This window comes from Manis pentadactyla, chromosome 3 (genome assembly GCF_030020395.1).
Source record: "Manis pentadactyla isolate mManPen7 chromosome 3, mManPen7.hap1, whole genome shotgun sequence".
In the NCBI taxonomy this organism is placed as follows: Eukaryota; Metazoa; Chordata; class Mammalia; order Pholidota; family Manidae; genus Manis; species Manis pentadactyla.
In genome coordinates, this window is record NC_080021.1 from 93,484,045 (window position 1) to 93,510,526 (window position 26,482).

General features: G+C 35.7%; 2 protein-coding genes across 4 annotated transcripts in view; one reads left to right on the forward strand and one right to left on the reverse strand.

Annotated features, from left to right (window-relative positions):
- Positions 1-15,743, forward strand: part of LOC118913910 (serine/threonine-protein kinase TAO1-like) — a 232,030-nt gene extending 216,287 nt beyond the window's left edge. The window contains exons 15-19 of the mRNA XM_057498123.1: positions 1,752-1,955; positions 5,442-5,666; positions 10,115-10,243; positions 12,743-12,946; positions 14,893-15,743. Coding sequence (XP_057354106.1) covers positions 1,752-1,955; positions 5,442-5,666; positions 10,115-10,243; positions 12,743-12,946; positions 14,893-15,222 — 1,092 coding nt within the window. The 3' untranslated portion in view covers positions 15,223-15,743. The remainder of the gene's footprint in view (positions 1-1,751; positions 1,956-5,441; positions 5,667-10,114; positions 10,244-12,742; positions 12,947-14,892) is intronic.
- LOC118935859 (WASH complex subunit 5-like) overlaps positions 1-26,482 on the reverse strand; it is a 51,005-nt gene that overhangs the window by 11,132 nt on the left and 13,391 nt on the right. For 2 of the 3 annotated variants that reach the window (XM_057498126.1, XM_057498127.1), the window contains exon 7: positions 16,187-16,307. The exons of the other annotated variant lie outside the window; for it this stretch is intronic. In XM_057498126.1, the coding sequence (XP_057354109.1) occupies positions 16,294-16,307 (14 nt within the window). In that variant the 3' untranslated portion in view covers positions 16,187-16,293. The remainder of the gene's footprint in view (positions 1-16,186; positions 16,308-26,482) is intronic. 3 annotated transcript variants of the gene reach the window in all.

Genomic DNA, 26,482 nt, shown 5'->3' on the forward strand with positions numbered 1-26,482 from the left:
CTCTAAGGTCCCAGGAGAAAAAGGTTTTGCATTCTTTAAACCAAATTCTTGGTAGTATACATTAGCATAGTAAAGCTCTGTGAAGTCTTTTATTAGAGAAACCTGTTCAACTTTTATTTAATCTAGTCCCTCTCAAAATTCTGGTCTACTGAACATTTTTTTTGCCTGATTGTCTGATGGCATGGGACACGCTTTTGGAAGTATTTGAAATTACAGGCTTTGGAGGTTGACGGTGCTCACAGAGAAGTCATTAGAATTACCAACCATTCCCCTTGTCTTGTTTATTGTATAAACCTCTCCCCCAGTGCCTTTTGTGTAATGTTTGATGAATGTATATTAAATCGGAAATTTCTTGCTTTTTAAAAAATAAATAAATAAATAGAATAAATAAAATAAACATGTGACTTAGCTAAATTTATCCTGGGGGAAAAAAATTACCAAGGATTCTTATTCTGTTACTAAGAACACTTCATTCTTTTCAGTTGTGTATAGGGATTCATTCCTCTACATGGTTCTAAAATACTCATTTTATAGGAAGTAAAGTAAGGCTCAGAGTGGTTAACTAACTTACTATAAAAGCATATGGGTTCGGATTCATATATTACTCTTGAGATCAAGTTGTTTCCATGTTGCCATGTTTCCAAATTTGCAGTAGAAATGTTACAGAACTTCCTCAAAGGAAAATATAAAGCTTATGATTTGTGGAGCTATCTTTTTTAGTCTAAGTATTTTCTGTTTTCTTTGCTCATGTCCCAATGCCAAAGCTTTGATTCTTTTTTATTGCTTTCTATTGAGAAAGATCCCTGCATTCTGAAAACAGGAGTAGTAGTTACTTTTCTTTTTAATAACACTACATAATTAATGAACTGTAAAATAGAAGACTTTCTTACAAACAGTTTTAGTATTTTTGATATTGTTTTTTAGTTCTAACAGTAGTCACTAGAAAATTGGGGCTATTTTAGGTATATGAAATACTTTAGTAAAGTGAAATTAATAAAATTCTAATGTCATTAAACATTACAAAAACAGCAACTTTTTAAGGCTGTGGATGTAAGAAAAGATCCTCCATATACCATGGGTCTGTATTTATTATTCTGCATATCTTAAAGAGTTTTGGTATGGTAAGACTGTAATATTTGTGCCCAGATACCAAAGTCTGCTGGGTTTCTTGGGGAAGAACAGTCTTCTAATTATGATTAAATATATATACAATTTTTAATTTTACATAAAAATAGATAGGAATTAATATTAAATTACTTAGTGGAAGAAGTTTAGGCTAAAGACTATATTCTGAGAAGAAAAGAAATATAAAAGGCTTCAATAAAAAATAACTAAAAGGGATGTTTATAGGATTAAAAAAAAGAGGTTGGGGTTTGTTTTCACCATTGGAATCATTGAGAAATGAGCAGTATACCCCTTGTATGCCTCTGTGTATACCCCATGAGATGTGTAGTAGAAATGGATTTCAAAATAATGTCAAAAATTTTAGAGGAAAGACTACACTTTGGAAATAGCTCTGAATTGATTAACTTTTTCACATAGTTGGTTGGTCTTTTTGGTATTTACTTGGTCATTTTTTTAATCTGTCAACTAACAACTGATAAACTTTCTGGTCTTGGCAAATACAAGGAATTTCTCAAAATAGACCACTAACATTCTGAAGACTGTGTGTGCCAAGCAGTGTGCTAGGTGCTAATAATCAAGAATTCAGGAGATAAAGATATTTGAATCTAATACTCTTTTTCCCTCAGGACCAAGATCATGGTGTTGGACAGACAAGAGCAGTGCATAATATTGGCGGTCATCAGTCTATTCCCCGTATGTCCAACAGGACCAGGAGTCAAAGCGGTAGGGTTAACATTCTTCCAGATGCCTCAGATAACAAGAATGAGCTACACATGATGGAGGGAATCCACACAATCATGTCTAAGAATTCTGCCATCCGTTCAGAATCTGTGAGTATTTGGATTTCAGTGAAAAAAATTTCAACTTTGGTAACTAATTTTCCTAGTCTGGTTAGTTTAAGAGTTTGGGGTTTTTTTTTCCTTTGATGTATCAGAAGTTTGGAACATAATTTTAGGCAACTTATTTAAAAATGGCAAAAGGCTTTTTAATTCCCAGTTTAATGTCTGCATTTAGGAAACATGTTTTGAGAATGCAAAAAGAATATTTTTTAAATCTTAGAATAAATAAATAAATAAATACCATATAATATTTATTGTTACTTAGATGAAAATGAAGGTATTTAAAAATAGTAAGTATACAACATGATATTAATGATAATGGTTGCCTTTGGGACGTGAAGAAAGGTTTAAGGTGGGTGATAATGAAAAGTTATTTTTGCATTTTCCATAATGTTTACATTTTAAAAATAAAATTGGGTGTAATTGTAGAAAATTAAAACTTCTCAGTTTAGGAAATGTGGATGTTTGCTACACTTTCACGTGTAAGATTTTAAATTTTCTTGAAAACATTGGAAGGTCAGGTAACTCCTTTTCACAATTGGTAAGAATGCTTCGTTTTTAACTTCACTGCTTTCAGTATTACCAAAAGTTACTAGGCACAATAGCTAAAAGATGGAAACAACCCAAGTGTTCATCAACACATGAATGGATAAACAAACCATAGTGTGTGTGTGTGTGTGTGTGTGTGTGTGTGTGTGTGTGTATCTACAATGGAATATTATTCAGCTGTGGAAAGGAACGGCGTTCTAATATATGCTACAATGTGAGCGAACCTTGAAAAAATGCTAAGTGATATAAGCCAAACACAAAAGGACAAATATTATTAGAATTCCACTTACACGAAATATCTAAAATAGGCAAATTCATAGAAAGTAGGTTAGAGGTTGCTAAGGGGCAAGTGGAAGATGAAATAAATACTTTTATTTATTTATTTTATTATTTTGGTATCATTAATGTACAAATACATGAGCAACACTATGGTTACTAGACTCCCCCTATTACCAAGTCCCCACCACATACCCCAGTACAGTCACTGTCCATCAGCATAGTAAGATGCTACAAACATGTATATGTCTTTGAACATGATGTTTTAATTTCTGTGACAAACACATAGGATAAAATGGCTGAGTCATAGGGCATATGTGTGTTTGACTTTCATAAGAAACATACAGGTATTTTATCTCAGATATGTCCTGCAAATATTTTTTCTCCGTCTGTGATAAATTAAAATTTTTAGTTTTAAAATCCAATTCAAACAACCCATTAAAAATGAGTAAAGGCCATGAAAAAGCTAAAAACTTTTCCTCTAAAATCAGGAATAAGACAAGGATGCCTACTCACAATACTTTTATTCAACAGAGTATTGGAAGTCCTAGCTACATTATCAGGCAAGAAAAAAGTAAAAGGCACCCACACTGGTAAGGAAGAACTGAAACTGTCATTGTTTGGAGATGACCTGATACTACATAAAAAAGCCCTAGAGACTCCACCAAAAAACTATTCAAATTAATATAAAAACTATACCTCAATTTTAAAAAATATGTTAAAGACTTGAATAGACATTTATCCAAAGAATATATACAAATGGGCAACAGCACATGAAAAGATACTCAATATAATTAGTCATTAGGGAAATGCAAATCAAAACTATAATGAGTACCACCTTACAGCCACTAGGATGGCCAGCTATTTTGTTGTTAAGGTATCATTGATATACAATCTTATGAAGGTTTCACATGAGCAACACTGGTTACTACATTCACCCATATTATTGAGTTCCCACCTAACACCCCATTGAAGTCATTGTCCATCAGCGTAGTAAGATGCTATAGAATCACTGCTTGTCTTCTCTGTGCTATTACTGCCTTCCCCGTCTCCCCCCTCTATACTATGTGTACTAATCATAATGCCCCTTAATCCTCTTCTCCCTCCCTTCCCACCCACCCTTCCCACCCCTTTCCCTTTGGTAACTGCTAATCCCTTCTTGGACTCTGTGAGTCTGCTGCTGTTTTGTTAGATGGCTAGCTATTAAGAGAGAAAAACAAAAACAAAGATGGAAAATAACAACTAGGGAGCATGTGGAGAAATTGGAACTCCTGCTGTATATTGCTGGTAAGAATGTAAAATGTCAGCTGCTGTTGTAAACAGTTGATGATTTCTCAAAAAGTTAAACATAGCATTTCCCCATGACTCAGCAATTCTACTCCTAGATATATACCCAAAACAATTGAAAGCAGGTACTTAAACAAATGCATATACACAAATGTTCATAAAAGCAGTATTCACAATAGCCAAAAGGTGGAAACAACACACAGAGGTCCAGTGACAAATAAATGGATAAACAAATGAGGGTATGGGCATACAGTGGAATATTATTCAGCTATAAAAAGAAGTACTGTTACATCCTATACAATATGGATGAACCTTGGAAACATGCTAGGTGAAAGAAGCCAGATACAACAGTTCACATATTATATGAAACATCCAAAATAGATAAATCCATAGACAGAAAATAGATTGGTGGTTACCAGAAGGGGAGATGGGGGAGCAACTGCTTAAAACATACAGGGTTTTCTTCTGAAGTATTATATATGTTTTGTAACTAGATACAGGCAGTCTTGCAGAACATCATGAATATGAAAAACTAAATACTATTGAATTGTTTACTTTAAATGATTAATCATACATTATGTAAATTTTGTCTCTAAGAATCCAGTTTGTACATTTTTTTCTTTACAATGGGGCAGTGGTTGTAGAACATCATAAATATACTAAATGCTACTGAATTGTTCACTTTAAATGATTAATCTTACATTATCTGAATTTTGCCTCTGTTCGAGAATCCAGTTTGTACATTTTTTTCATTATAATCAGTGTTTTTTGCGTCCTACCCAAGAAATATTTGCTGACCCCAAGGTCATGACAATATTCTGTGTTTTCTCCTGCACTCTGATTCTGGATTTTAGGTTTCTGTCTAGTGACTCTTTTCAAATTAATTTCTGTGTATGGCATGATTAAGCATTTATTTATTTTGAATACAGAGAACCAGTTGTTACAGCAGGATTTGTTAAAAAACACTTTCCTCTTTGAATTAACTTGACTTTTTGGTAGTAAATCAATTGACTGAATATATGTGGGTCTGTTTCCAGATTTCACTGTGTTCCTTTGCTCTATTCGGTGTGTCCTTATACCAGTACTTTTGATTACTTATACCAGTACTTTTGTTTTGATTACTGAATTTAAATCTACCAACTTTTCATATCCCCTCAAAATTTTGGCTATTCTAGGTCCTTTACATTCCCATTTAAATTTTAGAACCAGCTAGCTTGTTTGCTTTTTCAGATGAAATTTTATTAGAAGCTACTGAGTGGGATCTCCTACATGAATTACCTACTTAGTTGATAGTAGACTGGTCTAAGATGGTTTTGAAAGAAAAAGGTTTTGCTTTATTTCATTCTTTCCTCTCCATTGTTGTAGGTTACAAGGGAAATGCCAGTACATGAGCTCAGAGAACAAATGTCTGGCTGTAAGAGAATGATGCAGCAACATCAGAAACAGCTGATGACTTTGGAAGATAAGCTAAAGGCTGAGATGGATAAGCATCGTTTCAGATTAGAGAAAGATCTTGAAACTCAGCGTAACAACTTTGCTGCCAAAATGAAGAAACTTATCAAGACACATCAGGCTGCTGTGGAAAAAGAGGTAGCTGACCAGTATTACTAATGTATTTATTCTAACTTGTGGCTATTTCAAAATTAACTAAGATGGCATTTTGATGTTAGGGTATCTGTTCCCCAGAACCAAGCAAATCAATTGGGGAAAGGGAGAAATATTTATATAATAGGTAAAATATCAAGTGCTGAGTCGGGAACCAGTAGATATGGAATTATGTCCTAATAACTTGATAGTTTTATCATGTAACAGTGGTTAAAGTCAGGTAGATCAGATTAAAGATGACATGAGAGGTGAGACAGAGGCCTCCTCCCAAAACCACATATAATATGATAATATTGTTAATACAACTAACCCTAAAAGATCAACAGGAAAGAAGGAAGCACCAGACTGCTTACACCTGGAGAAAAGAACAGACCTCAAAAAACGTAACATACCAAAGCCATGATCTGGGGGGACCCACGCTCTTCTCCCAACCCAGCTCACTGGCAGAAGGAAGAGAAATGGAGTGGAGACAGGGTGGAGGCCTAGGACTGCTGAACACCCAGCCCTGGAGATCTGCTGTGGGAGCAAGAACCTACATTGCATGGTGCTCTGGAGATTAGTGGGGTTGGAAAGCTAAGACAGGAGGAATACCTGGACAGAGATTCCAGCTGTTGTGGAAAACAGGGATTCACATCCAGCTGCTCTGGGACAAAAGAAAGGCAGGCAGTATGAGAGACTTCCTAACAGTGAGAGGGCTACTAAATGGGCAAGAATTGCACAAGGCTTGCTGCTCAGGAAAAAGGACAGGTAGACAAAATTGTCCAGGTACACTCTGCCCAGCAGGTTGGGAACTTTTCAGGAACTTCAGGCACTCCATCCCCCTGGCTGGCTATACAGCTCTGAGACATTCCACCATGATATGCAGCCTGCTGCACCTTCCAGCAGGCTGGCACTGGCTTACAAACCAGCTGCCCCTGCCCTGGCATCAGTCCAGCCAGAGGGAGGTCCTGCCTACAGCAACTACAAATGCAAAGCATAGAGGGTTACACCTGTGTGTTCGGCCGACTAGTCTGGCTGTGGAGAGACGCACAGTAGCCGGGTAGCAGGAAACAGCTCTTCCCAACCCCCAGTCACCAGCGCTGCTCCGCTGAGACCCCTGACATCGCTCCACGGGCTAAGTAACTCCAGGGAGTATGCCTTCAGGGTCTTAGAGAGTGCCACATACAAATATGAAATGTCAAAGGAACCTGGTTCAAACCAAAATCCCCAAAACACCAGAAAAGAGGTCAAGTGAAAATGAACTCATCAATATTCCTAAAAGAGATTTAAAAAATCATAAACACATCCATGCAGGTGCAGAAAAATACTCAAGAATGCAGGAACAAATCCAGAACAGAGATCCATTCATTACGGAATACAATGTGCAGATTTAAAAGCAGATTAGATATGGTGGAGGAGATGATAAATGAAAAAAATTGAAGAAGAGGAATGCAAAGAAGCTGAGGCACAGAAAAAAAGATCTTTAGGAATGAAAAAATATTGAGAGAACTGACCAACCGGAACAATATTCGTATTATAGGGGTATCAGAAGAAGAAGAGAGAGGAAAAGGGAAAGTGTTTTTGAGGAGGTAATTGCTGAAAACTTCCCCAGTCTGGGGAAGGAGATAGTCTCTCAGGCTGTGGAGGTGCACAGATCTCCCAACACAAAGGACCCAAGGAAGACAACACCAAAACATATAATAATTAAAATGGCAAAGATCAAGGATAAGGACAAAATATTAAAAGAAGCCAGAGAGAGAGAAAAGATCACATACAGAGGAAAACCCATCAGTCTATCATCAGACTTCTCAGCAGAAACCTTACAGGCCAGAAGGGAGTGGCATGATATATTTAATGCAGTGAAGCAGAAGCAAGAATACTCTACCTGGCAAGATTATCATTTACCATTGAATGAGGGATCAAACAATTTCCAGATAAGCAAAAGCTGAGAGTATTTACCTCCCACAAACTGTCTCTGCAGTGTATCTTGGATGGACTGCTATAGATGGAAGTGTTCCTAAGGCTAAATAGCTGTCACCAGAGGTAATAAAACCACATTAAAGAAAGTAGAACAATTAATTACTAAGCAAATGCAAAATTAAATCAACTATCCCAAAGTAGGTTAAGGGATAGACAAAGAGTACAGAATATGATACTTAATATATAAACAATGGAGGAGGAAGAAAAAGGAGGAGAAAAAAAAGAACCTTTAGATTGTGTTTGTAATAGCACACTAAGTGAGCTTAGACTCTTAGATAGTAAGAAGTTTCCCTTGAACCTTTGGTAACCACGAATCTAAAGCCTGCAATGGCAATAAGTACATACCTATTGATAATTACCCTAAATGTAAATGGACTGAATGCACCAATCAAAAGACACAGGGCAATAGAATGGATAAAAAAAGCAAGACCCATCTATATGCCACTTAAAAGAGACTCACCTCAAACCCAAAGACATATACAGACTAAAAGTGAAGGGATGGAAAAAGACATTTCATGAAAACAATAGGGAGAAAAAAGCAGGAGTTACAGTACTTGTAACTTGCCAACAAGAGGATATAACCATTATAAGTATCTATGCACCCAACACAGGAGCACCTACATATGTGAAACAAATACTAACAGAATTAAAAGAGGAAATAGAATGCAATGCATTCATTTTAGGAGACTTCAACACACCACTCACTCCAAAGTACAGATCAACCAGACAGAAAATAAGTAAGGAAACAGAGGCACTGAACAACACATTAGAACAGATGGACCTAACATATCTACAGAATGCTCCACCCAAAAGCCGCAGGGTACACATTCTTCTCAGGTGCACATGGAACGTTTTCAAGAATAGATTATATACTAGACTACAAAAAAGAACATCAGTAAACACAAAAATATTGGAATTGAACCAACCAGCTTCTCAGACCACAAAGGTATGAAACTACAAATAAATTACTCAATGAAAATGAAAAGACCCAGAAACCCATGGAGGCTTAACAACATGCTCCTAAATAATCAATGGATCAATGACCAAATAAAAACAGATCAAGCAATGCAAAATCTGTGGGATGCAGCTAGGGCTGTGCTAAGAGGGGAGTATATTGCAATACAGGCCTGCCTCAGGAAAGAAGAAAAATCCGATATGAACAGTCTAAACTCACAATTAACAAAACTAGAAAAAAGCAGAACAAATGAGGCCCAAAGTCAGTAGAAGAGGGACGTAATAAAGATTAGAGCAGGCTTAAATAAAATCGAGAAGAATAAAACAATAGAATCAATGAAAGCAGGAGCTGGTTCTTTGAGAAAATAAGCAAAATAGAAAAACCCCTAGCCAGACTTATCAAGAAAAAAAGAGTGTCTAGAAATGAGAAAGGAAAAATCACTATGGGCACTACAGAAATACAAATAATTATTTGAGAATACAGTGAAAAATTGTATGCTAAGAAACTTGATAACCCAGAAGGAATGAACAACTTTCAAGAAAAGTACAACCTTCCTTGGCAGACCCAGAAAAGAACAGAAAATCTGAACAGATCAATTACCTGCAGCAAAACTGAATTGGTAATAAAAATCTACCTAAAAATAAAACTCTTGGACCAGATGGCTTCACTGCTGAATTTTACCAGACATTTAGTGAAGACCTAATAACCATCCTCCTTAAAGCTTTCCAAAAAGTAGACAAGGAGGGAATACTTCCGCCCTCATTCTATGAGGCCAGCATCGCTCTAATTCCAAAATTAGGCAAATACACCACAAAAAAAGAAAATTATAAACCAATATCCCTGGTGAACATAGACGCAAAAAACACTCAACAAAATCATAGTGAAAAATACATCAAACAGATCGTCTATCATGATCAATTACGATTTATTCCAGGGATGCAAGGATGGTACAACATTTGAAAATCCATCAGCATCATCCACCACATTAACTAAAATAAGGACAAAAAGCACATGATTATCTCCATAGAAGTTTAAAAGATCGTTTTCTTTTTTCTAGCTTTATTGTAAGAATATATTTTATACAACATACAGAATATGTGTGAATATCTGTTCATGTTGTTAGTAAGGCTGCCAGTCAGCAGTATACTTTTAGTAGTTAATACACAAGTCAAGCTAGATAAAAGATCATAACTTAATTACATTTGTTTTGTTTTATTAGTGGGGCGGGGGGATCGGGCAGCATACTCCAGTTAAATGGGGGAAAAAAGGTGAAAGCACTGACCCTGTAAAAGATCAGCATTTTGAAGATGAGTTCCATTTTAGTGGTTCTCTGAAATTCAAATCATAAGGATGCTGAGTAATACTTGTTAATAATTTATTGGATATTCTTGTTTTGGTAATGATTATACTGATTTTATATTCTTAGGTGGGAGGAAATATCCTTGCTAATGTGTATTAAACTGCTACTTTGAAGCTTATCTGCTTAGCTAATTTGATCCATTTAAAAATTTTCCTATAGGCTAAAGTGATGTGCAATGAGGAGAAAAAATTTCAACAACATATTCAGGCTGAGCAGAAGAAAGAACTGAATAGCTTTTTGAAGTCCCAGAAGAGAGAATACAAACTTCGAAAGGAACAGCTTAAGGAGGTATTTACTTTATAAAAATTTTCAAGCCACTTACCTGCTTACTGATTATATCCAATACTGATCTACTCATAGAACCATTAAGATAAATTTTTCTTTTGTTTATGGCCACTAACAATATATCAGTTTAAGTGTGAACATTGATTATAACCTATTACTTTTAAATGTCTGAGATCCTTAGTTGAGTGGGATCTAAAAAGAGTGATCTCTTGAAAATGTGAATTATTTTATAAAGCTATTATTTATAGTAGCTTTCCTAAGCACTTATTAAGTAACTGAGTCACTAGAAATAAAAATATTTTAGCTGTGAAAAAGAGCCATACATCTCTTCCTTTAAAAGTAAATCATACATTCTTACTTTGGGCTCAGATTAAAATAATTTGTTCTTATTCTGATTTTAACACAAAATAAGGATAAGAGGCATTTCTTCTCATCCCATTTTCTTTAATAGGAAAGCATGCTAATTATGTCTTTATGGCCACATGTGTGTTTGCCCTTTATGTGCTGCTTTCTTGAACTTATTTTTATCGCAGATCTAGTCTAACTGTGAGGAAAGCCATGTTGTCCTAAGGCAATTTCTGAAAGGGGATTATTATTCAGGATAGTGGTCAGGACAGGAAAATGATATGTGTCAACTATAGCATATTTATTATATTGCAGAGAATATAAATCAGCCATCTTTTGTAGGTATAAGATGATTTTTCAGAGACTATTGACCTTATGGTTCTTCACCTGTTATTCAAGAAAGAAACCAATTCTTTATTACTTTTGTGCATAAGATACTCAAACACATAAATATAAAAAGCACATAAACTTGTAGTTCTCAACTGAAGGATGTCAATGAGAAGACAGATAATATAGGCGTATACACAAAGAATCATTTGGCTATGTTTTTCAAAATCTTTTGCTAAGGAAATTCCCCACCCACCAAGACTTCCCCAGTTTACACCCTCTTTTACAGACTGATGGACTGAAATTTTTAGTCCATGTAATTAATTATTAGCACACAGGTAAATTAATCTTGATAAAATAACCATAATCTCTTTGGTACAGTGCTTTTTTGTGTGTAAGAATTTGACCTATAATTAGATATATAAGTCTTATTAAGGACTTTGGTGGCACAAAGCCTTGCTATATACCCTGCTGAGTGAGGTTCATTGATAAGATTTTTCCAATTTTAAAGAGTATAACCTGCTATGTATTCCCATTACTGTAATCTAAAAGCTAAATTCAATACTAGAACATGGGATTTGAAAAGATGGTAAATAGGATTCCCAATTGTAAATAAATATCCAACAAAATGCAGTTCTATAGTTGTTTCCTAGTGAAATCAGGTTTTAGTTTTATAAATGAATGTTGTTTTAGATAATCCTTTAAGCATATAATTCATAGTCTAATAAGTTCGTTTTCTTTTAGAAGGTAGTTTTGTGTCTGCATGTGTGTGTGTGTGTGTGCATTTAGAATGATTATTATCAGTATAGAGGAAGGGACATACTATAGTCTTAGTGGGTGGGAAATTTCCTTGCCAAAGATTTTGAAAAACATAGCCAAGTGATTCTTTCTGTATATGCCTGTATTATCCCTGTCTTCTCATTGACATCCTTAAGTTGAGAACTACAAGCTTATGTGCTTTTTATTTTTATGTGTTTGAATATCTTATCAATGAAAGTAATGAATAATTGGTTTCTTTCTTGAACAACAGATGAAGAACCATAGGTTAACAGTCTCTAAAAAATCATCTTAGACCTAGGAAAGATGGCTGATTTATGTTCTCTGCAAGGTTGATGAATTTTAAGTTGAAATATACTAGTATTAATTAGCATCCTCAGGTTTGCATCATTGAATATATTGTCAATATTCTCATCTTGTCCAGTATAAATAAATTTTTTTAGGTAGTTTGTGAGATGATATTTAAAATACTGTAGAAAAACATTGGTCTTGCCTTGTTCAGTGGTTATAGTGCTGAATATTAAATCTATTCTAAAAGGTCTCTATTTTCCTATGGTTTTGTTGATTTTCCATTTAATTTCCAGTCTTTTATACTGAACCCATCCTTAACTTTGCCAAAAACTTAGTATTTCTATTGTTGAAAACCAAGAAGTGAGACATGACTATATTTTAACCTTAATTTTAATTCATGTGTGATTTTTACTTGAAAGCACTGTCTTCTTCCCCTTTTTGGAAAGACTTTAAAGAAAGATGTTTTACTTCATTCACCAATCATTGCATGCTTTCAAAGCTACGAGCCATCCTAAACATAGCTGTGCAAAGCTAAAAAGTATGCATGTTTTCTAGTGTATGTTTTCTCTTTTCTTGTCCTACTTCATGGATAACTCCAGAAACAGAAAAATACTACCTACTTCCTTTAAGGTCATTGCCCTGCCTACCCATGAGAGAGGGCACAAATTAAGTACTTTTACTGAAGATTACCAGCTACCAAATAGTATATTCATGTAGTTAATTTTTATGTATTTTGAACTCAGTTGTTTTTTATCTTGCCAGAAGCTGAATGAAAACAAGAGCACCCCAAGAAAAGAAAAACAGCGATGGCTTTCAAAGCAGAAAGAGAACATACAGCATTTCCAAGAAGAGGAAAAGATCCATCTTCTTCAACATCAGAGACAATACCTAGAGCTGCAATGCCATCGCTTCAAAAGAAAGTTGTTACTTGGGTGCCATAACTTGGAGCAGGACCTTGTCAGGGAGGTATGTGTAAATGGTGTGAAATCAGAATCTTCCTGAAAATATGTCAGTCACATCCCATCCTCAGGGCCTTAGAGTGCCTCTGCTTGCCTTTGCCTAAGTCCTTCTTCCCTGGAAACCCAACCCACATGGTTCACCTTCTCCCTCACTTCATATCTCCTCAATTCTGACCTCCAAATCCTCCTCCCTTCTTTAATAAATATTCTTGCACTCCTCTCTCTCTCACACACACCACACACACACACACACGTGCACACACTTTTTATGGGGATCTCTCTCTCCCCAGGTAGAATGGAAATTAGATGAAGTCCCAGGTTCTTTTCAGGGCTTTTATATCCAGTGGCTAGATATATCCAGGCCTTGTAGCTTGTGGCTGGCCCATAATAGGTATTCAATAAATATGTATTAAGTAAATATATAATAAATATTAAATCCATGAATGAAAGAACTATTAATTTTTAAATATGAGAAAATTAATTGGATAACTTATGCCTTTTCATCCGAAGTGGGTGCCATGAAGGTATATACTACCATTTAACATAATTTTATAATCATGAAATTATTTATTGGGAATATGTAGAAACTTATGCCAATGAAAACAACGGTTCTCATTATCAGGTATACCTATGAGCATAGATCAATTTATTTCCAAGAGTGGCTTAAATTAAACTTCAAGTATAACATAATTATTCAAATTCACTAATAATTAAAGAAATTCAAATTAAAACAATTGCATCAATTAGATAAGATCGGTCTAAAAAATTGGTAAGTCCTAGTAGTGGCATGGGAAAGTGGTCAATGTTGGTAAGAATATAAATTGATACTGCCATTTTGGAGCATAATTCAGCAGCTTTAACAATTTAATTTGCATGTATCTTCTACCCATCGAATCCGCTTCTAGAATTCTATCCTAAAGAAATAATAACATAATTATATGGTGTATCATGTGTAGATGTTTATTGAAAATTTTTCATAAGGCAAAAAATAGAAAAACTATGGCATCAGAAAGCAGAAGCTTCCTATAAAAATTTTTAAAAAGATCTGTATTTGTCCATTATATTTTTAGGTAAAGAAAGCATTTTATATGCCTATAATATATATTGTTATTCAATTTTAAAACTGTATGTTTTTGTGTAATAGTTGTGTCACGATAAGCATGGGGAAGGTTGGGAAACATATGCACCAAATGTTGGCCCCTGGAGAAGGGGCAGCAGAGGCAAAGGGGGCACGTCTGACTTCGTTCTACATAGAAAGAGAGAGAGAGAGTGTGTGAGTGTATGTGTGTGTGTTGTACATTTGATCTTTTAAACTGAAAAAAATTATAGTAACATTTATTGATCATGAGGTAGGTATTCTGACAGCTTTCCACTTATGAACTCATTTCACCCTCTTGTTAATTTTATGAAATAGCCATGTTATGGTCTCCATTTGAGAAGCAATGAAATGGAAGCACAGAGAGTTTAAGCAGTTAACCCAAGGACTCACTGCTTGTCAGTAGCAGAGCCAGGATTTAGAAAGCAGGCAGCCTAGCCCTAGAGTCTTGTGTTCTTAACCACTGCACTATACTGGGTATACTGCATGTAGTAGAATTGAATGTATACTCTGAGGAAATTCAAAGGATGACTTAGAAATCCTCTTCAAATACAAAATTAGGAAACATAAATGACGGAAAGAGAGTAGAAAGGACATTAAATCTCTTCGGACAGATTTGATATGTCTTAAGCTTATTGCTAAAAGTAGTATAAATAGTAAATGAACAGATAAGGCAATTGTGCTACTAATTGCCCATTTTCTACAGTTCCAGTAATAAAAGTCTAATATTCACTGTGCAGCCATTATTAAATCAGAGGATTACATCTATATCCTGGTTGTTCTGTTTCTTAGGATTTTTTTTCTCCTGGAATTGTACACATTAGCAAATTATGCCTTTGTCTTTTTTTATGGATTAGGAATTAAATAAAAGGCAGACTCAAAAGGACTTAGAGCATGCAATGCTACTGCGACAGCATGAATCCACGCAAGAACTGGAGTTCCGCCACCTCAACACAGTGCAGAAGATGCGCTGTGAGTTGATGAGACTGCAGCATCAAGCCGAGCTCACTGACCAGCTGGAGCGTAATAAACGGAGAGAGCAAGAACTAAGGCGGAAGCATGTCATGCAGGTTCGACAGCAGCCTAAGCTTCTTGACAAAGGAGAACAGATAAAAGGCAACAGTAAAAGTCTAAGCCAGATGTCTGTCATCAAGAAATTGAATAAGCTTTTTTTCTTTTCATTTTAAGCATGTTTGGTTAGTGTTGGTTTAGAGGGTCTATAGCTTCAGACTTCTACTTGTGTATTTCTCAGCAGAGTACCAAAAAATGGCCAGAACTTTTTAACTGTGGAAAGTGTCATAAATAAGATTCAAAATTCTCATTTTAAGTGTACCCAAATGTCCAGTGTTGATACTACAATCTACATATCAACATACTAACCTGCTGGCTTCTCTCTGTTGTTCCAAATTTTATAGTTTTGGAATCTTATTTCCTCTGAATGTGATTTGTATCCAAAAGAGGCAGTAAGTTCTTAATTAGTACAGAAACCAGTGAATGAAAAATGCCTTTTTACCCCCTCTCCCTACATTGTCAATACTCATCTTTAGAGGAATAGTGGAATTATCACACTGTTACCCCCATTCTTTCTGTGTTTGGTAACATAGGTAAGACCAGGGCATGTGTAGTTGGAGTGTATTTTTTTAATTAGTACATCAGAGTGAAGCAAGTTATTATATGCCCTCTTGTAGACAAATAAGGAAAGACAAGTGTTGTTGATATATAATATCAAAGTACTTTAAATTTTGTATTTGCTTTGATAGAGAAATTTATTTATATGATACAAAATTCAAAAGATGCCAAAGTGTATTTATTATAAAGTTTAAGGTTTCCCTCTCCTTGTTCTTTAGGTCAACTGGTCCAGCCCCCTGTACTAAAATCAACCAGAGTTAACAATCCCAAGGAATTTTCAAATTTTATAACTTGTAATAAATATGTGAAGTATAATCACATGAATCTTAATAAACAAAAAACCAAAACGTTCCACTATATATGTTATCACCCACAGTAGTACCTCAGTTAATCTGTACATGTCTGCACATTGTAAACTTGTATTTACATTCAATAAGGCCCCGGTTCCACAGTATCTTCTTTACCCCCTTTTTCAAACTCTTTGACAATTTAACTATAAAACTATCAGGTAACATCACTTACCTGAATAACTCTCCTGAAGTGAAGTGAAATTCACTCACAGAAGTAATCTGTGTCCAAACCAGAAGTTAAACCACACCTAGTGGTATCTGATTCCTATTCAACTCCATTCATACAAGTTGTCCTGAACAAAACACAGAAGCAAAGCTAAGATTTACCCTTTCCTTGTGAATCTAAGTAAAATTTTATACTTTGCTGTATCTTCAAAACAGCTAATGAACATCATTTACAGAGTGGCTCGTACGTTGACTACCCTCATAACCGTCATTAGTTAATGCTTATCACAATCAGAATTCACAATGATTTTCCAGATTTATTTTGTCTTTGTAGTGGTTACATAGTAGGGTTTCCCACCAAAAGATATTTAAAGCATGTCTATAAAATGAATTACAGTTTTAAAGTGAGCAGCACCCAGAAGTAAACCAAACTGAAAGCTTGTTTAGTTTTCTTTGGTCAGACCATAACTGATACGACTTCATTTCTCTGGGGCTTGGAATAGGTTAGTTGTTTGCTGTTTAACCCTTCCTTTCTGTTCCCTGTGTGGCAGCCTTCTCAGTTTGAAAGCTTGTAGACACTAGTCTGTTTTCACAGATACTATTAAAAAATCAAGGGGAAAAATAATGTCTCACAGTCATAGTCAGACTTCAGATAGAAAGCGTCCTTCTCATGATACATAAGCTCAAGATTTTCCATAAAAGAAATTGTTCTGTTACTTTAGTGGGAAAGAAAATCACCATGTTCCTCTTAGTTGTATATATCTAGCTACTTGCACAATTTGAACAAAACAGACTTTTTAAAAATTAAGGTATAATTGATAAACAATCTTAAGAAGGTTTCACATGAGCAACATTGTGGTTTCAACAATCACTCATACTATCAAGTCCCCCCCAACCCACTACAGTCACTGTCCATCAGCGTAGTAAGACACTATAGAGTTATTACTATCTTCTCCGTGCTGTGCTGTGTTCCCCATGACCCCACTATATTATGAGTGCTAATAATAGTGCCTCTTAGTCCCCTTCTCCCTCCCTCCCCACCCACGCTCCCCAACCCCTTCCCTTTGGTAACCCCAGTCCCTTCTTGGAGAAAACAGACTCTATTTTAACATCAGGTCATTTCATTTACGTAATAGTTGCAACTTTTTAAGGTAAATTTGTATTTACTAAGTAGTAGTTCAACTTCAATAGTTGCAACTATTCCAACTTTCTCCGAGACTTTAAGGGGGATAGGAGGACTTCAGTTTGCACACTTAGGTAAGCTGACAGTATTTGTAGACATTGGGGCACCATTTCTGAGGAATGGTGTTCTGAAATGGTCACATTTTAAATGGCTATGTAAATACCCACATAATAACCTCAATTTTTCCTCCTAAAATATTTACTACCTGGCCTATTAAGAAAAAGTCTGCAAACTTACATAGCAAATATTTTGTACCTGCACTCAAAAAAACACCTATTGTTTATCTGCCATTTCTTCATCTGCCATTAGGTGACGTTTTGTCAGTATTAAGTGATTAAGAAACAACTGGAACAAGTTTATCCTGCTTTCACTTGAGTGAAACATTGAGGAATATAGTTTATTCTTGGTATAAGTATTAATCTTGTTGAAAAAATTTTCCGGGCATTCCTTTTTGTCATTAGCTAGTGATATGGAGTGACTATAGTTTTCTTGGCAATATATTTGAATATTTAAAAGTTTTTTAAAGAATGGAGGCTGTTACACAAAGTCAGAAGAGAATTCTAAATTTCATTGTTCCATTTCTGGCCAACTTGGAGGAATTTTATTAACCAAGGGCAGTATTTAAGAGCAGTGCTAAGCGTAACTAAACCAAGAGTTTGTCTTTCTAGCTAGACACTTCTTGACCCTTCACAGAATAAAGGTACATGACTATGACTTAGTACCTCAATTGGTGTAAAATGCAGAAAAGGGTATATATTTGATTTTGTAGTATCGGAGCAAAGAGTGTGAACTAGTTCCTTGACAAGAGTGTTTGGTCATACATGCATTTGCACACTTCGTCAACCATTCAATATCTGGCAGTGTATATATTGAAGTAAATAATTTCAACTATAGGTTCTGCCTTTGTGTAGCAAATGAGTGTTGTTACTTGTAGGCTTGATGGGTATACCTTATAAAATATATCTCATCTAAGTTTTGTTGAAACTTGAGTTCATAGAATAATTCACCTGGGATTTAAAGCCAGAGTTACTCTGTTTCTGAACTCAAATTATTTTATCTCAAAAATGTTTATGTAGTTCATGTCTGTTATCATTACCACAAGAAGGGTTGTTCCTTCCCTTGCCTCATAACTTTTCTTTGACCTTTGAAAGATTAGTTAGCTGACTTTCAGGTTTTTGCACGTGGTGCTAAAGAGTAAACCCTAAAGAGAAGCAGACCCAAAACTTAGCCATCTTAACTGAGCAGTATGACCACAACATTAATGAAATGCTCTCCACTCGAGCTGTAAGTTTATTTTACTTAGGCAAAACAAATTTAGTGCCCCTTTCCTTCCACCACCTGAATAAAATCCCAACAATTGAAATATTAAGTTGGAAATGAAAACTCTGCTGCACCTTGGGAAATAGTGATGGTGGTCCATATTCTTCTTGTTCTCAGCATTGCTTGGAAATTTGCATGATGTATATGTAATTCTCTTTGATACATTTGGACATGAGGTTCCACATAGGCTCTCTGCTGGTGCCTTGCAGAGGTTTAGTACATATACCAACAGTGTATCAAGATTGGAGAAGCAACTTTGTTAAGCAGTGTTCAAAAAGTAGTACTTTATCGGGAATCCAGATGGTCACATTTGAGTGCAGGTACAAAATATTTGCTATGTAAGTTTGCAGACTTTTTCTTAATAGGCCAGGTAGTAAATATTTTAGGAGGAAAAATTGAGGTTATTATGTGGGTATTTACATAGCCATTTAAAATGTGACCATTTCAGAATGTAAAAAACCATTCCTAATTAGTGGACTATTGAAAAACAAAAACAAAACATCAGGTAGCTGTTCAGATTTGGCCCATAAGCTGTAGCATGCTTGTCCCTGTTCTGTAGTTATTTCCATTGGAGAGAAGAGATTCACAGTCTTATATCAATCAGATTCTATGTTTTTCTTTAAAAAATAATGATTATTTAGGCATCATCCAAATAGCTTATGATAGCTTATTCTTATAATGCCGTCATTGGTTGCTGTGTTTTCCTTTTCCAGAGATGTTTATTCCAAGATGTAAAAGAGAACAGTTGTGCCCTATAGAAGAGTAGTCTGTCTTAACTTACACCTCCTCCTTTCCAAAAGTCATGAAAAGATAGCTCACAGGAGGATATATCTGTTTTCTTTCTCTCTTTCAGCTGCATTTGGATGAAGCACAGGAGGCAGAGTGCCAGGCTTTGAAAATGCAGCTGCAGCAGGAACTGGAGCTGTTGACTGAACTTCAGAGCAAGATCAAAATGCAGGCTGAGGCACAACACGCTCAAGAGCTTCGGGAGCTTGAACAGAGGGTCTTCCTCCGCAAGGCACTCTTAAAACAAAAGGTATACTTAATAGAAAAAAGTAGTTGTGCTAGTATTTGCTTTCATCAAAATCATTTCATAAATATATTTTCGTGATGACAGAGGTGGCATTAGATTGTTTTCACAATACCATTATTTCCTTAATTCTAGTTTTGGTAGTGTTTTCTTTTTCTTTAAAATTACTGATTCAGTAATGAACCTTAAAATTAACAAGTGTGATGTATTAAAGGAATATACTTAAGTAGTAATTGCTAGAGGAATGATGTGGAGTTATGTGAAGACAGTTGAATTGTAAAAGGATAGCTCTGGCTCCGTCTTCCTCACTTCTTTTGTGTGCCTAGTTGTACCTAAAGAAATTGGAGAGAAACTTGGACAGTGAAGGAAAAATCTTTAGTAATTGCTTGAGAGGGACAAGGAAAAGGGATCAGGAATATACTTTATTCATTCATCCCTGGTCTGAAACAGTACAGATTGATGCATTACTAGAAAAGAGAAGGTAAAACCAGTTTTACACAGATGAAGAGTCAGGCTGAAAATATTATTTCTAGATGTAGCTTTATTTGTTTTACTTATTCTTTGTCATATATATTAGAACTAGAATCCCTAAATTCACTTGTGTCCTTTAAGGTACTGAGGCTGTATGTGTGTGTGTGTGCGTTGGAAAAAGAACAATGGGTAGAAGCTTTTGAGAAAGAGAGGAAAGGCATTTGTTCTGAGTAGTAGTAGAGTATCACTTGTATCCAGGATTGAATGCTGTGTTCCAGAATTCCTGAGCCATAAGTTCCCAGCAGCTGGCATGGTCTTAGGTCCATTGTAAGTTAACACGTGCCTAATGGTTTTGTCTATTAAAAATTGTCATTGCTTCTGGACCATTAATTGGCCCATAGATTTTCCTCTACTTTCTACAGTTCTTGTGATAAAAATAGAATACCTTATTTCTATTAAAAAAAATATGTTCTTAAAAACTCCACCTAAATAAGGTGTTGCTATTTCTCTGGAACAGCTGTCTTTATTACTGGCTCCTTTAAGAGTTACTTGCCTCTAAAAATTATCTCAATTGTGTCTCATTCAAGATGGGAAGACAGAAACACATATAAATTTTTAGAAAAATGTAGTTGTCCCGTGTACAGAATTCATAAATCTGCCTGATTTCAATTTGCATATTTAAAATTTAATCTAAAGTTCCATCTCTTATGCTTCAAAATTATCACTAAAAGAGAAACCTATAGTATTTCAGTAACAGTGTTATGAGAGAAATATTGGTACTGTTTTATTTGTATTTTTAGCTCCACCTAGTGGCTCCGAGTTAAAGAGTGCTAATTAGTATCTTAGGTGTAGTCTTATTTCAATATATGAACTAAGGCCTTTATGTTCTACAAAACCAGGTAAAATGTTGGCATAGGGCTGATACCATTGCCAGAAGTGCAGTGTCACTCTCATACATTGTTAATGCATTTTGGAAGTATATATTGATCTTTGAAAATGTTAAGCAAAGAATTTAGAGAATTTAGAGAAAAGAAATCCTGAATACAGGAAAAGCAATTTGCATAAATATGTTAATTATGGCATAGTTTATAATGGTTTAAAACACCTAACCATCTAAAATAATTAAGTGCTTATGACCAAGCCACTTAATAAAATCTTACTCAACCATTTAAATAATGGCTATAAAGATAGTATTAATGTGGAAAAATGCTTATGAGGTGTTGAATAAAATAAAGACAAATCACACTTAAAGTGAGTTGAACTAATACTTATAATGGCTATATTAATATGGTAGATTGGTTGTGGTGGTTTGTATTTGATAATAGACATGCATAAGATTATTTAGTATTAAAAATAATAAAAGAAACAGTGGAATAAATCTACAGTGCTTTGAGTTTTTACTGCTACTTGATTTTTAGGGCTCATGTTTCTATTTCAAGTGAAGTGCATGACTATAAAGCAGTTTGGGGTCAGTCAGTTGGCAACTACCAAGTTGCCAGTGATATACCCATGGTATGATTTGAAAACATCGTAACATCCGTATTTTCTGTACTTTGTGCCTACTGGTTGTACAGATAAGAAACAGTCATCTGAAAATAGAGGTGGAACCAGAGAGAATGTTAGTTGTTTCTAGATGAATAATAATTCTCTTTGAAGATTGCTTTCAGCCTCCAAATGAACGAAGAATTGTCCTCCAGGTCGAGACACCAACAGAGGACGCCTCAGTTGAGGCTCACATGAGGTCTTACTGCAACTTTCCTTGTGCTTCATTTACATTAAAGTTTCAGCAAAATGACAACATAACTATGTGCATTTCATGCATGCATAAAAAGTGGCAGTACTTCCAAAGTATGAATGGGCTTTTCTTTGTCTTAACATTTCCTTTAATTTTCCCTGAATATTTCACTTAATATCAACAAGATGGTTGGTAGTTTTTAAATAAGAATTGACAATTGGAATATCTTACAGGACCTTCCGAACTGAAAATATTCACACATTTGATTTCAGAGAAGATAGGTTAGGAGAGAAGTCTCAGAAGTCTTATATCCAGTGAAACCACCTTTCTTATTTACAGTAATAAATAAGATATTTTCAAAGAAATGGGGGTTAATATAACCTATCACAAATCTTAGTTTTAATTTTTATTGAAAAATATTCTGAGTTTCTTAAATGACAAAACTAATTCAGCAAACAAAATTGAAGCTGTGCTTACTGGATAAAAGTGGATAAGCATTAATGTGTTTAATATTTTTATCATGAGTTTCCTTCAAATAATATACAGGGCATTCAAATTAGTTAAATACTCAGTACAAGCCTATCCTTTATTAGGTCCTTTGAATTAAATGTTCTTAATAAATGTATTTTTGGAATTTTAAAATAGAAAAGATTTAAAAGAAAAATTTGAAGTTATTTGAATCCTTACAGATATATAAATTTAATTCTATATGAATTGGGTATTTTATATGTAGATATTAAAAGAGTGGAAAAGTTATTTTAGAAATACATATTTTTTTAAACTTGGCAATTATAGAAAAACAAATAGAAATTAAAATGTCTTTAATCTCACCACTCAGAAATCACCAGTTAACAATTTGATATCTTTCCCTTAGAAGAAGCATTGTGTCTAATCTAGGTTCTCTTTCAACCTTCATTAGGAAGTGCCCTCTCTAAACCTTTGTAACACTTTAGTACTTAGAGTTTAATAATTTTCAAACTCACCCTACCAAAGTCCATTCTGGCCTATTTGTAATTCCCCACACACATTTTATCATTTTGCATGCCTTTGCCCATGTTCCCTCTGCTGAAAATATCTTCCCCTTCCCTTGTCTTCTGGTAAACCTGTGCTTTTCCTTCTGAATCCAGTTTCTATCACCTTCTCTGAGAAGACTTCTTTGCCCTACTCCTCTTCCCCCATAGAGTGAAGTACTCCATCCCTTTATATTTCTGCTTTGCCTTATAAATCTGTTATTACATCTTATCATATTATGTGGGAGTTTTTTATTTGCATGTGTTTCCATGCTAAATTGTGTGTTTTTAAAAGGGCACTTTAAGAAACGATACATAAGAGGGGACTTGATGATATGGGTGAATGTTGTAACCACAATGTTGCTCATGTGAAACCTTCATAAGATTGTATATCAATGATAACTTAGTAAAAAAAAAGAAACATAAAAATTAAGCACATTTGTTGGGCTAGATTTCTGTGTAGAGAACAATGACTATTGGCTTAAGTCCTCAAATATCTTGAAACCTAATTTAATACTTCTTTACAAATACTCTTTATTTCCTATTTTTTAAAAACTTTGTATTATGGAAATTTTCAAACATACACAAAAAGTATTAGTGAAATTATTAAGAACTAGTACAATGAAGTCCCCAAATACTCATTACCCAACTTCAACAGTTATCAGTATCTTGCTTATATTTCATCTGTTTCCCGACTCCACATGCAGCTTTTTAGGGGAGCAGAATAGGGGACAGAGTATCTGAAATATTTTAAAGCAAATCCCAGCATAGAATCATTTCACTCCAAACACAGATAAGGAAATAAGGACTCTTCTACTTCAACATAGTCATAATTCCATTGTGTTAACTAACAAAATTATAATAAATGTTTAAGATTACCTAATACTCAGTCCATACTTAGATTTCCCTTTGTATCTAAAAAAAGGTCTTCTTGGTTTATTTAGATTGGGGCCCAAACATGGTGTAGACATTGCACTTGATTGTCTTTTAAGCCTTTTAGTCTCCCGTGCCCTTTTTTTTATTATTGTGGACTGGGTCATTTGCTTTGTAGGAATTCTCGCATTTGAATTTGGCTGATTCCATCCTCATGGTGTCATTTAATGCATTCCTCTTTACATTTCCTGTAAACTGGTAATTAGATCTAGGGGCATGATTATATTTACTTTGTTTTTTTCCTTTTAAATATTTTTGCAAGGAATTTTCTTAAGGGTTACTGTGTTACACTTCCTTTTGCATCACATCAAAAGGTATATAATGTCTAGTTGTCCCACTTTGAAGTCATATTTAATGAGTGGGTTCAGATATTCTCATTCATTAACAATTTCTCCATCAACTTCTTCCCATTGTCATTGACTTTATTGTGTATTTTTTCACACTAAAAACTACTTATAGTCAGCTATATGTATTTGTAAACCTTCGAGTTGTCCAAAACTGATTATGATGGCTACCCAACCACTGATTTCTAAGTACATAGAGTCTCCTAACTTTCTAATGGAAACTTTATGGTTTTTGTTTGTTTTTCACTTAATGCTCTGATCTTTCTGGAATATGGTATCAGATGAGGTTCCATTTTTATTTTCTTCCAGATGGTTAGCCACTTTTGCCTGTGTTCTTTTTCCCATTAAATTAATTAGTGCTTTTGTCCTGCATTTAAAACTTACAAACTTCATTCTGTTTCTATTTTACTAATTACTGGTTCCTACACCAATACCATATTTATTATATTAGAGTGACCTTATGGTGTATCTAATAAGGCTAGATTCTCCTTACACATTTTCTTTTTCAGTCTTTTTACCTAATGGATTTGGTAGCCATTGATGATAATTGCCTTGATTTATTATTTCAATAGAGATTATTAACTTTGCTTTTAAGAACTTGATTTTACACATTTTAGCAATATAAGTCATATATGATTCCTACAGTACATCTCTTTGATTTTTAAATGTACATCCTTTAAAATAGCCAGTGGACATTTTTATGATTCACTTTAAACCAGAATAATTATTGTTTCTGTAGTTTATAGATTTTTTTAAATAAATGAGCTTTCTTTTTGCTTCCCCCCACCAACCCACAACAGATGGAAGAAGAGATATTGACATTACAGAATGAGTGCAATGAAAGAATACGAAGCCTGCTGGAGCGTCAAGCAAAAGACATGAAAGCTTTCAAATCTGAAAGCGAGGGACTAGGTTTTAGAAACGTCCTTTCTAACCTTGCCCCTGAGGCATTCAGCCACAGCTCCCCCAGAGCTCCTCACAGGGGGCATCCCATAGGTGGCCTACCACAAGCCTGGGGCCATCCAATACAAGGTGGGTCCCCAGCCATGCAGGTCACCCTTCTGAGCCAATGCATGGGGTACCCCGAGATAGCAGTATGGGAGTTCGCAATAGCCTTCGGGTTCTGAGGTGGACAACTGCCAGAGGATGGATGGAACAGGGCATGAACAGAAGCACCAGTGTCACTTGACAAATATCCAATGGGTCACACATGTCTTACACGTAACTTAATAATTGAGAATGGTGAGGAGGAGCCAAGATGGCAGCGTGAGTAGGGCAGCAGAAATCTCCTCCCATAAACATATATATTTTTGAAAATACAACAAATACAACCATTCCTAAAACAGAGACCAGAAGATACAGTACAACAGCCAGGCTACATCTACATCTGCAAGAACCCAGTGCCTCACGGGGGTAAGATACAAGCCACGGCCTGGCAGGACCCAAGCACCCCCCACCCCAGCTCCTGGCAGGAGGAGAGGAGTTGGACTGGGGAGGGAGAGGGAGCCCAGGACTGCTAAATACCCAGCCCTAGCCATCTGCACCAGAGCACGGACACATAGTGCGTGGTGTGCTGGATACTAGGGAAACTGAACAGTAAAACCTGCAAGCGGGTCCCCGTAGCCGGCACACCTGGGACAAAAGAAAAGTGAGTGCTTTTTGAAGGTCTTAAAGGGACAGGGGCCTCACAGCTGGATGGAGGCGTCCTGGCACACTCAGCCCAGCAGCTGGGAATCCCAGGGAACTCCAGGCGCCCCGACCCCCTGGGTGACAACGCAGCTCGGAGGCCCTTCACAGTGATAAACAGCCTCCCGCCCATTCCCCCTCTGGCGCAGACCCACCAGAGCAGAGCAGCAGCCTGAAAGTGGCCATGCCCACAGCAACCGCACGGAGCTTACTCCACAGTAGCGGGGCAAGAATCAGAGACCCTTTCTGCATGCAGCTGCCCAGTAAAAGCCTCTAGGGGTCACCGTTCTCCCAGGAAAGGAAGGCCAGGAGAAAGTGGAAAGGGACTTTGATCTCCCAGCTGACACACATGCCAACTGCCTACGACTACCTCTATCACCATGAAAAGGCAGAAGAATTTGATACAGACCAGACTAACACAGACATCCTCCCCTGAGAGGGAATCTGAGGAGATAGATGTAACCAATCTTCCTGAAAAAGAATTCAAAATAAAGGTCATAACCATGCTGATGGACTTGCAGAGAAATATGCAAGAGCTAAGGAGGGAGAATACAGAAATAAAACAATCTCTGGAAGGACTTCAAAGCAAAA